Below are 18,097 nucleotides of genomic sequence, written 5' to 3'. Positions count from 1 at the left end.
AGGTCCTGCCTGAGCGGCAGAGGCCATGGGTCCTCTGAGATCATTTCTGGGAGTTCTGGGTACCAAGCTCTTCTTGGCCAATCCGGAACCATGAGTATAGTTCTTACTCCTCTCCTTCTTATTATTCTCATTACCCTGGGTATGAGAGGCAGAGAAGGGAACACATACACAGACTGGTGCACCCACGGTGTTACCAGAGCGTCCACAGCTATCGCCTGAGGGTCCCTTGACCTGGCGCAATATCTTTTTAGCTTTTTGTTGAGGCGGGACGCCATCATGTCCACCTGTGGCCTTTCCCAACGGTGTACAATCATTTGGAAGACTTCTGGATGAAGTCCCCACTCTCCCGGGTGGAGGTCGTGTCTGCTGAGAAAGTCTGCTTCCCAGTTGTCCACTCCCGGAATGAACACTGCTGACAGTGCTAACACATGATTTTCCGCCCATCGGAGAATCCTTGTGGCTTCTGCCATCGCCATCCTGCTTCTTGTGCCGCCCTGTCGGTTTACATGAGCGACCGCCGTGATGTTGTCTGACTGGATCAGCACCGGCTGGTGTTGAAGCAGGGGTGTAGCCTGACTTAGGGCATTGTAAATGGCCCTTAGTTCCAGAATATTTATGTGTAGGGAAGTCTCCTGACTTTCCTTGGAAGTTTCTTCCCTGTGTGACTGCCCCCCAGCCTCGAAGGCTGGCATCCGTGGTCACCAGGACCCAGTCCTGTATGCCGAATCTGCGGCCCTCTCGAAGATGAGCACTCTGCAGCCACCACAACCGCGACACCCTGGCCCTTGGAGACAGGGTTATCCGCCGATGCATCTGAAGATGCGACCCGGACCACTTGTCCAACAGATCCCACTGGAAGATCCTTGCATGGAACCTGCCGAATGGAATTTCTTCGTAAGAAGCTACCATCTTTTCCAGGGCTCGCGTGCATTGATGCACCGACACCTGTATTTGTATTAGGAGGTCTCTGTCTAGAGACGACAACTCCTTGGACTTCTCCTCCGGGAGAAACCCTTTTTTCTTGTTGTGTCCAGAACCACACCCAGGAACAGTAGACGCGTCGTAGGAACCAGCTGCGACTTTGGAATATTCAGAATCCAGCCGTGCTGTTGTAGCACTTCCCGAGATAGTGCTACTCCGACGAACAACTGCTCCCTGGACCTCGTCTTTATAAGGAGATCGTCCAAGTACGGGATAATTATTTCGGCCATTACCTTGGTAAATACCCTCGGTGCCGGGGACAGACCAACGGCAACGTCTGGAATTGGTAATGACAATCCTGTACCACAATTTTGAGGTACTCCTGGTGAGGAGGGTAAATAGGGACATGCAGGTAAGCATCCTTGATGTCCAGTGATACCATGAAATTCTCCAGGCTTGCAATAATCGCCCTGAGCGATTCCATTTTGAACTTGAACCTTCGTATATAAGTGTTCAAGGATTTCAATTTTAGAATGGGTCTCACCGAACCGTCTGGTTTCGGTACCCCAAAAATTTTGGAATAGTAACCCCGGCCTTGTTGAAGGAGGGGTACCTTGATTTCACCTGCTGGAAGTACAGCTTGTGAATTGCCGCCAGTACTACCTCCCTTTCTCAGCAGGCAAGGCTGATGTGAGGTAACGGCGAGGGGGAGTCGCCTCGAACTCCAGCTTGTATCCCTGTGATACTACTTGCAGAACCTAGGGATCCACCTGTGGGCAAGCCCACTGGTCCCTGAAGTTCCCGAGACGCGCCCCCACCGCACTTGTCTCCACCTGTGGAGCCCCAGCGTCATGCGGTGGACTCCGAGGAAGCGGGGGAAGATTTTTGATCCTGGGAACTGGCTGTCTGGTGCAGCTTTTTCCTTCTTCCCTTGTCTCTGTGCAGAAAGGAAGCGCCTTTGACCCGCTTGCTTTTCTGAAGCCGAAAGGACTGTACCTGAAAATACGGTGCTTTCTTAGGCTGTGAGGAAACCCGAGGTAAAAATTTTTCTTCCCAGCTGATGCTGCGGATACGAGGTCCCAGAGACCATCCCCAAACAATTCCTCACCCTTATAAGGCAGAATCTCCATGTGCCTTTTAAAGTCAGCATCACCTGTCCACTGCCGGGTCTCTAATACCCCCCTGGCAGAATGGACAGTGCCTTAATTCTGGATGCCAGCCGGCAAATATCCCTCTGTGCATCCCTCATATATAAGACGACGTCTTTTTTTTTTTTAAATTCAACAATTTTTATTGAAATTTGTTTCCTTTTTTGTACATGTTACAAAACAAAAATACAACATAAACCTAAAGCATTACTGACGACAATAGTATCAGGCAACATATAGCATATCACGCACAGACCTATATTGTAATCGGTTGACATCTGTTATTGAACCCGGCCGACACGTCACTTCACCCATATATATATCTATATGCACACATACACCTATGCATATATATATATATATATACACATATTTACACATACCTACAAATACATACACAAAAAAGAAAAGAATACATCTTTCCAGAACCGCTGAATACAACCATATCAAATACAGGAAGTAGTGCCTCGGGTGGGCTACATAGTAAATAACAATATTGTGCAAGCAGCACAATTTCCTAGCCTCATCAGGTAGCTTCGGGGTGATTATGTTAAAGCTAAACTTGCATCCGCAGATATTGTAGTGCAGGCACCCCCAACATATGGTGATGACAACCATCTATCCCATATCGCATAATATTTATTAATGGCTTTCCTGGATACATAGACAAATCTTTCATGCGCCACTGTAGTATTCACTAAAGCAATCCATGAGTCAATATCTGGGCCATCAGGTGCCATCCACGACCGGGCTATAGAAACCTGTGCAAGAGCACACATGTTGATAACGTAACGCCTGGAGGGGGCATCCAGCAACTCCTCATCCACCACCGCCAGCACACACACAGGGGGGGTCAGCACATCAGCAGGTATACCAGTGGAAACCACAATCTTGAGTACATCCTGCCAGAAGGCATTAACTATCCTACAGGACCAAATCATGTGCCAAAAGGTGCCCCCATCTAGAGTACACTTGGGACATTTAGAATCCATTCTTCCTCCGAATCTCATCAACCTCTCAGGAGTAATATAGACTCTATGTAAAACAAAAAGATGCACCTGTTGGTAACGGACCGCTGTGGTCGCCAGTCTAGAGGCACCCAGTGCATTCTCCCAGGTATCATTAGATATGGGCCCCAAATCACTTTCCCATCTAGATTTAAGAGAAAGAAGGGTCTCACAATGATAAGCACGCAGTAGAGCCGAATAGAATATGGAAATAGTACAATTTTGAAGCTTAACAAATAGTTCCCTAACTGGTGTGTCCCGGAGCATCAGGGAAGTGTTTGCAAATTGAGTTTGACAAGCATGGCGGAGTTGTAGATATCGATAGAAATAGAAGGTAGGAATATTATAATCCTCCTGCAATTGTTGGAAAGACTTAAATACCCCCATATGATACAATTGCCCAAGAGACTGCACTCCCCAGCTGCTCCAGACCTCCCTCATCTGCAACGATGTAAGCTCATTAAAAGAATGTGCATAGGCTAGAGGTGTTTCCGGATCCCAACCCTCTCCCTGGAGCAATCTATGCGTCTGTCTCCATACCATAATTGCTTGTTTGACAATGGGAAGGTTAAGTAGCGATACATTGTCACTCAACAGTAGTTGTAATGGGGTGCAATTCCGATCGGTTACATAGAGAATTCGGGAAATCAATTCATCTCTACCAGGATCATGTAACCACTTACTAATATGTACCATTTGTGCCGCTAGATAATATAATCTGAATTTAGGGAGGCCCAGGCCCCCAGAGTCACGTGGGCGCGTGAGGGTGTCTAATTTTATTCTGACCCGACGTTTAGACCATACGACAGAGGACAGAAGACTATCTATTCTCCGAAAGGTTTTTAATGGGAGATAAACAGGGGAGTGCTGTAGCGCATACAGCAACTTAGGCAGGGCCACCATTTTCACTAAATTAATTCTACCCGTTATAGTTAGAGGTAGAGTCCCCCACACCGCAATACGGGAGTGCAAATAATCCATGTGAGGTTTTATGTTAAGGGAAAAGTATTGAGAAGGATTATTTGTGACCCAGATTCCCAAGTACTTGAATGAGTCCACCCAGCGAAGAGGGAGGGCCACGGGCGGGACCCCAGGACAAGCACCCCGAAAGGGCAATATGCAGGACTTATCCCAATTTATGGACAAGCCTGAATACCCGCCATAGGTGTCAATAATACGCAACACGTGCGGCATGGTGTTGCAGTAGTCTGATATAAACAGCAGAAAATCATCCGCGTATAGAGCAATCTTGTCCGTGGTGGGGCCCACCCGGAACCCCCCCACCCGCAGGTCAGAACGCACCAAGCACGCCAAGGGCTCCACTGCTAGAGCAAAAAGGATAGGGGATAGCGGGCAGCCCTGTCTTGTACCCCTGGCCAGAGGGAATGCAGAGGAAATAAATCCATTTATCGAGACCCTGGCTAATGGGGTGGAGTAAAGTAACTTGACCCACCGTATAAAGCGTGGTCCAATACCGAAGCGGGCCATAGACCCCCACAAGAACGCCCACTCCACTGAATCAAAAGCTTTAGCAGCGTCGAGAGACACTACAACAGAAGTGTCGGCGTCCCCGCGAGGGCCCTGTAAGTGCGTGAACAAGCGCCTAAGGTTAGTTAGAGTGGACCGCCCCGGTACGAAACCAGTCTGATCTGTGTGTATAATTTGGGTAATAACGGAGTTGAGTCTAAGTGCCAGGATCTTTGCTAACACCTTGACATCAGTTGTAAGTAGCGAGATAGGTCTATATGAATCTACCCGCTCTGGGTTCTTATCCGGTTTCAATAGCACTATTATCAAAGCCTCAGTCATGGAATCTGGCAGCGACCCCAACTTCAACAAGTCATTGAACAGAGTAAGTAATCTAGGGGCATAAAAGTCAATATGCTTCTTATATAGCTCAATAGGAATTCCATCTAGCCCTGGTGCCTTGCCTCCAGGAAATGATTTGATGGCTGTTTCAATCTCCGTCAATGACAAAGGGGAGTCCAGGAATTCAACCGCCACATTAGAGAGCGAGGGCAATGGTATACCAGCAAGATAATCATCTATTTCGGTTAAATCAGCCGATAGTCTCGTACTATACAGACTTTTATAATAATCAACAAATTGGTCCGCTATTTCCGGAGTTTTTACATAAGTTACACCGTCATCCCCACCTATCGCCAGGACAGTATTAGAGAATTTATCTGCCGCCGCTAAATGTGCTAGATAAGTACCAGGTCTATCGCCTGTAGCATAATAAGAGTGTTGGGCATACAGCAAACGGTATTTAGCTTTATCAGACAGACAGTTCCTCCATTTGGACTGCGCAAGCAACCATGCGTCCTTGGAGGCAATCAATCCATCTTGCAAATATTGTATTTCTAGGGACCTACAGGACGCTTCAAGTTCCATTTCTTGGCGTTTGTAACCATTTTTTAAGGTAGCAACCCGTCTAATTAGGGAACCACGTATAAATGCTTTAAATGTGTCCCAGAGGATTGCTGGTCCAGCAGTACCCCCGTTTAGCTCCAAGAACTCCCGCCAAGCAAGCTCAAGCTCCGCTCCAGTGCCCATCTGTGACAGCCAGAATGAGTTAAATTTCCAAAACAACTGTCCCCGGGTACCCCCAGTATCCAGATTCAACAGTACTGGTGAATGGTCAGAGATACCTCTAGTTGCATACTGGATATCAACAATTTTGGGAATTAAACAGGGGGAGACCAGGGCCATATCAATCCTAGAAAAGGAGGAGTAAGTAGGGGAGAAGCAGGAGAACTGTTGAGCAGCTGGATGCCGCGCCCTCCAGACGTCCACCAAACCCATACCCTCCACTAACAGAGCAAAGTTACCCGGACGTGGGCGAGGCACAGTAGCATTGGTGCTGAATCTATCCACTCTAAGATCCATGACATTATTAAAGTCCCCAATGCAGACAGTGGGAATATTGGGGTAAAGGGACATAAAATCAGCAGCCTTGCGTAGAACCTCCGGGGAGTACGGTGGAGGAATGTAAATAGCTAACAATAATAAAGACATGGAATTTATCTGACATTTAAGAAAAATATATCGTCCCCATTGATCCACCTGGGCCTGGTCCAAAACAAACGGGACAGATCTACGGATCAGAATGGAGACGCCTCTGGAGTGGGAGGTATGAGTGGAGTGGTATAGCCACCCAATCCATGGCTTTTTAAGAGATAGAACTTTGGCTCCCTCCAGGTGCGTCTCCATAAGACAAACAACATCTGCGGAGTACTGCCTAATCTGCCGAAGCACCAGGGCCCTTTTAATTTTATCGTTAAGGCCCAGCACATTCAAGGATAACATTTTTAGACTAAGTGATGCCATAATACATAAGAGCACCAAGTGCCAAATGTGCCCACAACATTGTTATTTGAAAGAGACAGAAAAGTAACCGCCTGCGAAAAATTTCTCTAAACATGTCGCAACAGCAATGCTTATAAAACAACCACCCATTAAATCCTCCCTTCCCCCCCATACAACCCCCCACCCTGTATACCGGCCCGAACTGTGGCATACCTAATTCCAAAAAAAACCCCTTCAAAACTAAATAACTAGTAAAGAGGACAAAAAATACAGCGGTCAAAAGCAGGCACTGCTCCCCCGCCATAACCCAACCCCCCCAGGGCCAAATAAGCACCCAACCCCCTAACATGCAGGGACCCAATATCAAGTGCAACATTTAGTATACTACCAATAAAGGCTGTATTGACCCCCTAGTAGGAAAAAAGAAAAAGTCAACAAACATTAATGCAATAGCTGTATACACAAATACTTAATGACATAAATCACAGCCCAGTCAGCGGGCAGCTGCGACATTCAGTCATTTGCCAGAGCACGCCCCGCCGGGAACTGCCGGTCAAGCCACGTCGCCGCCTCCCGCGGGGTCAAAAATTATTTAGTCTCTCCTCCTGCGACCACCCGCAACTTTGAGGGAAAGAGCATAGCATAAGGGAGATTGAGCTCCCGGAGACGTCTCTTAATTGGAAGGAGCTGGGCTCTCTCCTTCTGGACGTCGACCGCAAAATCAGGAAACACAGAAATCCGGGTACCATTCCATTTAAGTGGGCCTTTGGTGCGTGCCAGGGTGAGTACCATGTCCCGATCCTTGAAGTGGAGGAATTTAGCTATAAATGTACGGGGAGGAGCCCCCGGCGGTAATGGCCGCATAGGGATTCTATGTGCTCGTTCCACCGCGTAGTGTGACGTAAAAGCATCCGTCCCAAAGAAATCTGTAAGCCACTTCTCCAAAAACCGCTCAGGAGCATCACCCTCCTCCTTTTCCGGCAAGCCCACAAACCGAATGTTATTCCGTCTCAGACGCCCCTCCATATCGGTCAATTTTTTCTGCACCTCCGTCATCTGGGATTCAAGGGCAGTGGTGCGTCGGCCAAGCGGGGCCACAGTATCCTCGACAGTAGAAATGCGGGTTTCCGCCTCCCCCACTCTCTCTCTAACTCGTTGTAGATCCTGGTGAATTAAGGAAAGATCTGATTGCACCTGGGTGATCTTTTCGGCCAGCCTGCATTCGCTGGCATTAACTGCGTCCAGTACCCTTTGGATAGCATCCTCTGAAGCCTCCGGGGGGCCGGAGCCAGCACTTGTAACCGGAGAGGGGGGAGAAGAACCATCCTGCGACCCCCCATTCTCTTATTTTGCGCGGGAGGATTTCTAGCGTATTTTTCAAGCTTGGCCGCGGCCTGAGAAGTCTTCCCCATAGTATTCGTTATAGTCACCCTTACAGGGAGTTGCAGCACTATATGAGAGAGTTATGGTAAACCAGGCAGGCAAGCCTCCAGTCAGTGCTATATCAACAAATCAGGAATCACACAGTGGTATACCAGCAGCCTCCAGCTGGATATATATAATGAAAAGAGAAAAAGTCACAGTAATATATTTCTGACAGGGATTAAGCAGCAGAGGGGGCCGTGATCCGGGGGCACTGAGCAGTTGTTAGGACAATGGGTGGGAGCCTAATTCCTCATCTCCCAAGCCCCACACTGGAAGGTTATATACTATCCACAGCAGGGGTTCTCAGAGACTGCAGCCGGAAGTGCCTGTGCAGCCTCTGATAGAGCTCGTTTTATTTATTTATTTATTTTTTATTTATTTCCCCCCCACAGTGCCCCAGCCTGTGGAGCAGGAGAGCAGTGACAGGCAGAGAGCGTCAGGCAAGGAGGACACGCTCAGCCCAGCGGACTGCAGCAGAGTCTCCCAGCCGCCGACCGGAAGTAGCAGGGCCAGCCGCGGCCGGAGCAGGGGAGACCGCACTTACGGCAGCGGGTTCAGGCGGCAGCAGGAAGGAGGAGAGCAGGGAGCGCTCACCGCCGCAGATCTCTCTCCGGGAGCCCGACAGGCAGTGCAGACACAACGCGCCGATCCCCGCCACCACGGACACCGCGTCCCACGTGGCGCGACAGCAGCCAGGCCGGAGCCGTCCCGCCGACCAGGCAGTACAACGGAGCGAGCCAGAAACACTCCTATGGGTGCACCAGACGTCAAGGCAGGTCCAGGGCACCTCCAAACCCCGGGGGGGAGACTTCAGGGTATTTTTGAGGATGTTCAGGCAGGAGAGCTCAGCACAGTACGTGCTACTCCATGCCCAGCATAGCCACGCCCCATAAGACGACGTCTTTAATATGCTCTATGTTAGCAAAATATTATCTCTTCATATTATCTGACAGGGTATCGGACCACGCTGCAGCAGCACTATTCATGCTGAGGCAATTGCAGGTCTCAGTATAGTACCTGAGTGTGTATATACAGACTTCAGGATAGCCTCCTGCTTTTTATCAGCAGGCTCCTTCAAAGTGGCCGTATCCTAAGACGGCAGTGCCACCTTTTTTGACAAACGTGTGAGCGCCTTATCCACCCTAGGGGATAACTCCCAACATGACCTATCCTCTGGCGGGAAAGGGTACGCATCAGTAACTTTATAGAAATTACCAGTTTCTTATCGGGGGAACCCACGCTTCTTTACACACTTCATTCACTCATCTGATGGGGGAACAAAGCACTGACTGCTTTTTCTCCCCAAACATAAAACCCCTTTTATGTGGTACTTGGGTTCATGTCAGAAATGTGTAACACATTTTTCATTGCCGAGATCATGCAACGGATGTTCCTAGTGGATTGTGTATATGTCTCAATCTCGTCGACACTGGAGTCAGACTCCGTGTCGACATCTGTGTCTGCCATCTGAGGTAACGGGCGTTTTTTGAGCCCCTGATGGCCTTTGAGACGCCTGGGCAGGCGCGAGCTGAGAAGCCGGCTGTCCCACAGCTGTTACGTCATCCAGCCTTTTATGTAAGGAGTTGACATTGTCGGTTAATACCTTCCACCTATCCATCCACTCTGATGTCGGCCCCACAGGGGGCGACATCACATTTATCGGCCTCTGCTCCGCCTCCACGTAACCTTCCTCATCCAACATGTCGACACAGCCGTACCGACACACCGCACACACACAGGGAATGCTCTGACTGAGGACAGGACCCCACAAAGTCCTTTGGGGAGACAGAGAGAGAGTATGCCAGCACACACCAGAGCGCTATATAATGCAGGGATTAACACTATAACTGAGTGATTTTTTCCCCCAATAGCTGCTTGTATACACATATTGCGCCTAAATTTAGTGCCCCCCCTCTCTTTTTAACCCTTTGAGCCTGAAAACTACAGGGGAGAGCCTGGGGAGCTGTCTTCCAGCTGCACTGTGAAGAAAAAATGGTGCCAGTGTGCTGAGGGAGATAGCCCCGCCCCTTTTTCGGCTGACTTTTCTCCCGCTTTTTTCATGGATTCTGGCAGGGGTATTTATCACATATATAGCCTCTGGGACTATATATTGTGATTTTTTGCCAGCCAAGGTATTCATATTGCTGCTCAGGGCGCCGCCCCCCCCCCCCCCCCCCCCATCAGTGACCAGAGTGTGAGGTGTGCATGAGGAGCAATGGCGCACAGCTGCAGTGCTGTGCGCTACCTTGTTGAAGACCGAAGTCTTCTGCTGCCGATTTCCAGGACCATCTTCATGCTTCTGGCTCTGTAAGGGGGACGGCGGCGCGGCTCCGGGACCGAACGATCGAGGTCGGGTCCTGTGTTCGATCCCTCTGGAGCTAATGGTGTCCAGTAGCCTAAGAAGCCCAAACTATCTCCAGTCAGGTAGGTTCGCTTCTTCTCCCCTTAGTCCCTCGTAGCAGTGAGTCTGTTGCCAGCAGATCTCACTGAAAATAAAAAAACCTAAATATACTTTCTTTTCTAGGAGCTCAGGAGAGCCCCTAGTGTGCATCCAGCTCAGCCGGGCACAAGATTCTAACTGAAGTCTGGAGGAGGGTCATAGTGGGAGGAGCCAGTGCACACCAGGTAGTCCTAAAGCTTTCTTTAGTTGTGCCCAGTCTCCTGCGGAGCCGCTATTCCCCATGGTCCTTACGGAGTCCCAGCATCCACTTAGGACGTCAGAGAAAAGAAAAGGTCAAATGGCACCAATTACTGTAGCAAAGAAACTCAAACCGTAGCAGCTGATTATAATAAACCTCTGCATGGTTTATAATCAAATACTGACCCAAACCTGAATATACCGCACTATAAGGTTCCATGTAATCAAGTGGCTCCAAGGAGCAATAAAAAGTGTTTGATACAAATAAACGGTATAAAAAGCAACCATAATGCAACAGTGTCATATCTCAAATGTGTAACAATGGGGCAGATGTATTAACCTGGACTAGGCAAGATGATAAACACACCAGCCAATCAGCTCCCATATGTAAATTAACAGTTAGGGGCTGATTGGCTGGTGCCTTTATCACCTTGCACATATCACTGGTTTATCACTTCCTTATGCCTTCTCCAGGTTAATACATCTGCCCCATTGTTCCAAGCAACAGTATGCTATTCAGAACGAAAATCCCTTTCCAAAATGGGATACAGTCAATAGGTCGACATGTACTAGGTCAAATGGTCGACATGAGTTTTTCACTTATTTTTTCATACTATCTCATACTTGACGATCCACGTGGACTACAATTGGGAACGGTAACCTGTGCAGAGTGCAGCGGCAGGTGAGCGAGGCACCTTGCCAGAAGTTTGCTCGCCATGCAAGGGGACACGGTGCACTAATTGGGGTTCCCCGTCACTTTACGACGAAAACGACGCCAAAAAAAAGTCCAAAAGCCCATGTCGACCTTTTGACCTGTCGACCTAGTACATGTCTACCTACTGTCCCTGTCGACCTTCCATGGTTGACCTAATGACTGTCGACCTAAGTTGAGTCGACCCATACCCTCTGAAATCGCTTGGGTACACACTAGCAGATATATTGGCAAATTAATTGGTCGGCCAATAGATCTTCTGCTGATCTGCAGGTGTGTACAAGCAATATATCTGTGTGTAGATTGAACTGCGAGATATATCTGCCATGTGTACCCAGCTGAATGGTGCCCACAGACTTGTGCGATGCCCCGCGACATCGCAGGGCATCGCACCGGTAGTTCAGGTGGGATGAAATCGCACCTGAACTGCCAAAGTGATTACCATGCGATAGATCGCCTGGTAATCACATGATTGGCGCATCACCGCCGAGTGGGAGCGGCCTCCATCCGCTCCCGGCGGGTGCCCATCGCACATCGTAGTGCGATATATAGCATGTGCGATCGCACTGCAATTCAATAAATATTAAGTGCCGCAAATACTATCGAGACATGAGATTCCATGCGATGCGCGGGCACGCCGGTCGAAAGGTAACTAAAATGTGCATACAATCCTATTTCTCACACAGATGCGGTCGAAATCGAAGGTTAGTACCGATTATCTCACAAGTGTATGGGCACCATTACTGTTGCCTGAAACAATGTCACACATTTGATCTATGGTACTGTTGCAACATTATTATTTTTTTTATAATGTTAGTTTTATTTGTATTAAATACTTTTTATTGCATCCTTCCAGTCATTTGATTCCAAACCTCAAAGTGCCGTTTATTGCAGTTTTAGGTCTAAAAGCAGGTGGGAAACAACAAAAGACTTGCTTGCGATACCGGAAAACAATATTCGATTAAACAAGCGGTTTCCTTATGGTATACATAATCATCTGCACCAGTGGTCTATATTACACGGGCAAACAACAAGACCATTCAAGGGCCGCATGGCCATGTATAAATCCACCAGCAGGCCAGCACACCCACAGCAAGACATTTCCTATGCAGCCCAACTGTCTGGCATCCCTGATACATCATCACATCCCAGAGAAGGGGAGATCCTGCTAACCTACTGCTCACACCCCAGGCTGGTTGGATTCACAGGACTTAGGGGGTCATTCCGACCTGATCGTAGAGGTGTTAAATTTAGCACAGCTACGATCACTTACACTGACATGCGGGGGGACGCCCAGCACAGGGCTAGTCCGCCCCGCATGTCAGGTCGCCTTCCCCTCGCACAAATACAAAAGCATCGCACAGCGGCGATGCTTTTGTACTTGAAGAGTAACTCCCAGCCTGCGCATCTCCTGTGGCTGGCCGGGAGTTACTCGTAGTTGCCTGGGTCGCCGCAGCTGCGTGTGATGTCATGTAGTCGCTGCCCCACCCACGGTCCGGCCACGCCTGCGTTGGCCGGACCGCACCTACAAAACCCATGACACCCCCTCCCGCCCATCGCTAGGCAACGACAGCCGTTGGCTGTCAGCCATGCGCCGGCGCACTGCGGCGCCGGCGCAGTTCTGACCTGATCGCTGTGCTGCGAAGAACTGCAGCGAGCGATCAGGTCAAAATGACCCCCTTAATACTATAGCACCTACGGTCCTCAATGAAACCATATATTGAACAGCTTCCTAGAATCCTCCTCCATAAACTATATTCAGTCATTATGTTTCCATAATGCATCCTGCTTGGCAACCATTGTTTTCACACTATCCTCATGCACTGATGGGGCACATTACTATACGCTGGCCTGATCACTTGGTTACTTTACCTTCAGATGCGTTTCTACACCATGCCTCAGCAGGTTTGCAGTTCCAGCCAAGCTTCAGTCACATTATCCATGCAAACCCTAGTGATCAGACCTAAGTATGGTCACTGAATATGCTTATTTTTCTGCTTTGCACTATTGACGCACCCGTCACACTTTCTGCTTTTACCTTCCTGTACACTCCTGGTTGCCATGGAGACAGAGGGAGCCACCTGCTAGCCACACCCACTCCTCCTACACACGTTGTATTGGTGTCTGAATGCGCAGCAATTTAAAGTCAGCGTCTCACCTTTTCTGTTCTCCCTATAGAAAGTTTCTCTGTAAGCTGAAATGTTGGGATGAACACTATCTTTGTTTAGAAGGACCCGAGTTGCGGCTTCTAAACAGACATAAAACTCTCATATATATAATATGAGTCTACACACATATAACTCTCATATATAATCAATGTATTTTATGCATTCCATGCGGTTTCAATAACCAGACTGAGTTATCCACCAACGCATCTAAACACACCGGGGATGTATTAATCTGGACCCACCTGTTCCTTTGCTTTGGCCTTCTTCAAGTACTCCTCCACAGCATTGACCGCTTGCTGGAAGCGCTTCCCCTTGGTGGCCTTTAGCATCTCTTCCTTGTGCGCATGGTAGGGCTTCAGCTGCTCCACCTTGATCCAGGCACTGCCAGAGGACACACATTGGAAGTTACGCTGGTCCCAGAGGAAGAGATCTCTCCATGACATAACAGGTCTGATCTTTACAATTAGTTATGTTTATTTTTACATGGGACGTATAAGCAGATAACTCGCAAGGATAAATGTGTACACCACGGGGTAAATTTACTAAGATGTGAGTTCTATGTAAGATGGGATGTTGCCCATAGCAACCAATCAGATTCTACTTCTCATTTATCTAGCACCTTCTAGAACATAATATCTGGAATGTGATTGGTTGCTATGGGCAACATCCCATCTTAAATTGAACTCCCATCTTAGTAAATTTACCCCCACGACTTAAAGGCTAGCTCCGCGTCCACCATGCCCCAGACATATACAGAAGTACAACCCCCAAGAAATCTTCTGTCCTGTAACACAGCAAATCCACTGAAATAAAACATGCACCATATAGTATAGGATTCACATAGAAGTGTGAAATACAACAAATATGGTTTATTAATCAGGCTGTAAGACTACAATCTCCTATGTACAGTACTTTCCCGAGAGCCTGGAGTTCTGCATCTTGTTTTTAGAAAAATACTTACTGGTCCTCACTGCCAAAAAATTTCACAAACAAGGATTTTTTGCCAGTCGGCTTCTTTAAATCTTTGGGCGGGTTGACGATCTGCAGATTAAAAAAAATAAAAAAAGGTTGGAAGGTAAGGACACAGGATTACTAATGGTCAACAGTAGGTTTACTATAGTGTTCCCCCTAATTTTTGAGGGCAGGGCGCCGGTCTGTGGGGGCACTTGAGCACGCGTCTGAAAACGTGGCGTGGCTATGCAAATTGGGGGCGTGGCTCTAAGATCTCTTTAGAGCGGGCAGTGCTGCCCCCACAGACGTCACTAAAGGGGGCGTGGGCAGCGTAACTAAAGGGGGCGTGGGCGGCCGGCAGCGTCGCTAGTGGTGCTGGGCTTCCCCAAAGCGTGAATGGATGCTGTGCACATGCGCACAGCATCTATACACGCTGGGAGAGCAGGAAGCGGGCAGGCTGCTTTAGCAGGGCGCCGCAGAAAGGGCAGGACAGATTTTGCCTTTAAAAGAACCTGGCAGGGCACCGTGCCCTACTAAAACAGCCTAGCGTGAACACTATACTAGCCAAATGCAGATAGCGGTAAGCAGGACACAGGATTAGTAATGGTCACCAGTAGGTTTACTAGCCAAATGCAGATAGCGGTAAGGAGGACACAGGATTAGTAATGGTCACCAGAAGGTTTACTAGCCAAATGCAGATAGCGGTAAGGGGGACACAGGATTAGCAATGGCCACCAGTAGGTTTACTAGCCAAATGCAGATAGCGGTAAGGAGGACACATGATTAGTAATGGTCACCAGTAGGTTTACTAGCCAAATGCAGATAGCGGTAAGGAGGACACAGGATTAGTAATGGCCACCAGTAGGTTTACTAGCCAAATGCAGATAGCGGTAAGGAGGACACATGATTAGTAATGGCCACCAGTAGGTTTACTAGCGAAATGCAGATAGCGGTAAGGAGGACACAGGATTAGTAATGGTCACCAGTAGGTTTACTAGCCAAATGCAGATAGCGGTAAGGGGGACACAGGATTAGTAATGGTCACCAGTAGGTTTACTAGCCAAATGCAGATAGCGGTAAGGGGGACACAGGATTAGTAATGGTCACCAGTAGGTTTACTAGCCAAATGCAGATAGCGGTAAGGTGGACACAGGATTAGTAATGGTCACCAGTAGGTTAACCAGTAAACCAGAAATACTTAAAATGTCTTTTGCACCTGATTCTTGATTACATTTTTAATAGAATCCGTTGTATTCCCTATAATTATTAATTTCCTTGCCTCCTTATAGGAAATACAGAACTGAATGGCACCTAACTTTTCCCTTTTAACTGCTTTTCTTCAATCTGCAATCTTGAGGGAATGAGCGTAGTGTTCCTTCTAGGCTGTTTCAGCAGGGTGCTGCACCCTGCCCATTTTTGAAATGTGAAAAAGCACCCTGCCCTTTTTCAGTGCACCCTGCAGGACCATAAATCACCCCCTTGTATACAGAATGCAACAGTCAGAGGGCATGTTACAATTTTATTGTCTACTCCTTGCTCATCTCTGAAATTGGAGCACAATTTCTATCCTTAAGGGGGTACTCCCGGAGCGATATTCTAAGCAATCTGACTAGATTGCTTAGAATTTAAGCATTATCGCTCCGTGTGTACCCCCTACAGCGATAGCGATGCGCAGCCCTGCGTATCGCTATCGCTGGTGCTAGCGGGTCGCTCACTTCACCCGCTGGGTGAAATGAGCGGCCCCCCCGTCTCCCCCCGCACGCTCGGCACACATCGCGCTGTGCTGAGTGGCGGGAGAGGTGTGTGCTGAGCGGTTCGCTCAGCACACATCTCTCCCACATCGGCCCGTCTATATGGGCCTTTAGCGAACTGGATGGCAGATGAGGGACTGTAAATGACATCACTGCTGTGACTGCCTGCATAACACTGCGCTCTGATGAAGAGGGAAAGAACAGGGTAAGCAGTGAGCATGTACTGCTTACAGTATTTCCCTAGTAGAACAGACTTTTTTTTAAACCTATATGTTTGAACCCTCTGCTTAACTTTTCTGGTTTATAACACATACGGATTATAACCACTTCAGCACTGGAGGAGACATTTATTATTACCTACTTATGTATAACCTACAGCCAATCTTTCACGAAGACTGGACATACACAGTATGTTTCTCAGTACAGATGTTGGGTGTTACATGGGTGTCCTATATGTGTATGTATGTATGTATGTATGTATGTATGTATGGGTATATGATATACTAAGGGGAAAATGTATGTACAAAAACGATAAATATTTGCGCTATGCTTTGTGCGCAAAGCGTCACATCAAAAATGTGCCCTTCAAAATAAAAATGTGCCCTCTTCAATGACCAGCACCCTGCCCTAAAAAAATCCTAGAGTGAACACTAGAGCGTATGCAAATGATGTAAGTCAGTGAGATTGCTGCGGCAATATACCACAATGACGCTACCTGGCGAGCACCAGCAGCTCACTATTACTGCGCACTGACCCCTACAACCTCTCTCTATACTTATCTCAGTCACTGGGCTACATGACAGCTACATCTAAGACGGCTTATAGTCATTGTGCATTATTACAACAACTGTCATCTACTCACCTTCCCAGGCCACGGGGGATATCGGCCCAGCTTTCCCCTACAACATAAAACAAACAAGGATCAAACAAACTATAATAGCTGTAGTCAGTGAGGGGTCCCCATATTCCAGCACATCACATAATCCCCATTGCATATGTATCAGGCCCGGACTAACGCTACTCATAGCACTTACATAGCGATACAGACTGTGGGGCAGATTTATTAAGCTCGGTGAAGTGATAAAGTGGATGGAGATAAGTACCAGCCAATCAGATCCTAACTTCCATGTCACAGGATGGGTTTGAAAAATGACAGTTAGGAGCTGATTGGCTGGTTCTTTATCACCTTCCACTTTATCACTTCACCAGGCTTAATAAATCTGCCCCTGTGTATGATGCCCTAAAGGCCACATGGGTGGCTTTTACCTGCTTTTTAGGCCTAAAATCATACACAGAAAAATAACAAAATCCGCCAGTAACCAGAATGACACTTTCCGGGGTATAAAGTCATCACACCGGTGTAAAGGAGACAGACACAAGGCTGGCTGCCAATCTTCGCCAAGAGATCTCTATGAGCTGTATATTCCTTCGGATAATCCAGCTATGGAAGGACAAAGCAGGCATTGTTCTCAGCAACTATCTCAACACTGAAAACCTGGTACAAAATATTTCACAGCCCAGAGAGGATCCACGGCAATCAGAACATCACGGTGAGATACAGGTGTCTCGGATAAGGCTGCTATAAGAGGTAATTCAGACCTGATCGCAGCAGCAAATTAGTTAGCAGTTGGGCAAAACCATGTGCACTGCAGGGGGGGGCAGATAGAACATGTGCAGAGAGAGTTAGAATTGGGTGGGTTATATTGTTTCTGTGCAGGGTAAATACTGGCTGCTTTATTTTCAAACTGCAATTTAGATTTCAGTTTGAGCACACCCCACCCAAATCTAATGCTGCATTCAGATCGCAAATGCCGGATCCTACCCGGTAAGAGAAACGTGTACTTACCGGGTGGGATCCGGCATTTGCGCTCCGTTGCTGGCTTTCCGACCCGGCAATATACCGGGTCGGTTGCCATAGCAGCGGAGGGCGCAGCAGCAGCGGGGGTGGAGGCGGCGCCGGGAGATGAGCTCATCTCCTGCGCCGCCTATGCTGTGAATGGGAGCCGTATCGCATCGGAACGGCTCCCATTCACACTGCGCCTGACCCGGTAATCAACCCGGTAATAA

The 18,097-nt window shown here is 48.2% G+C and overlaps 1 protein-coding gene across 5 annotated transcripts in view; it reads right to left on the bottom strand.

Annotated features, from left to right (window-relative positions):
- Nucleotides 1-18,097, bottom strand: part of GLYR1 (glyoxylate reductase 1 homolog) — a 138,833-nt gene that overhangs the window by 113,021 nt on the left and 7,715 nt on the right. For all 5 annotated transcript variants that reach the window (XM_063935037.1, XM_063935039.1, XM_063935038.1 and 2 more), the window contains exons 2-4: nucleotides 16,893-16,929; nucleotides 14,290-14,369; nucleotides 13,571-13,709 (exon numbers count right to left, since the gene is read on the bottom strand). In XM_063935037.1, the coding sequence (XP_063791107.1) occupies nucleotides 13,571-13,709; nucleotides 14,290-14,369; nucleotides 16,893-16,929 (256 nt within the window). The remainder of the gene's footprint in view (nucleotides 1-13,570; nucleotides 13,710-14,289; nucleotides 14,370-16,892; nucleotides 16,930-18,097) is intronic.

Source organism: Pseudophryne corroboree, chromosome 7 (genome assembly GCF_028390025.1).
Source record: "Pseudophryne corroboree isolate aPseCor3 chromosome 7, aPseCor3.hap2, whole genome shotgun sequence".
In the NCBI taxonomy this organism is placed as follows: Eukaryota; Metazoa; Chordata; class Amphibia; order Anura; family Myobatrachidae; genus Pseudophryne; species Pseudophryne corroboree.
This window is presented reverse-complemented; position numbering and strand designations above follow the sequence as displayed.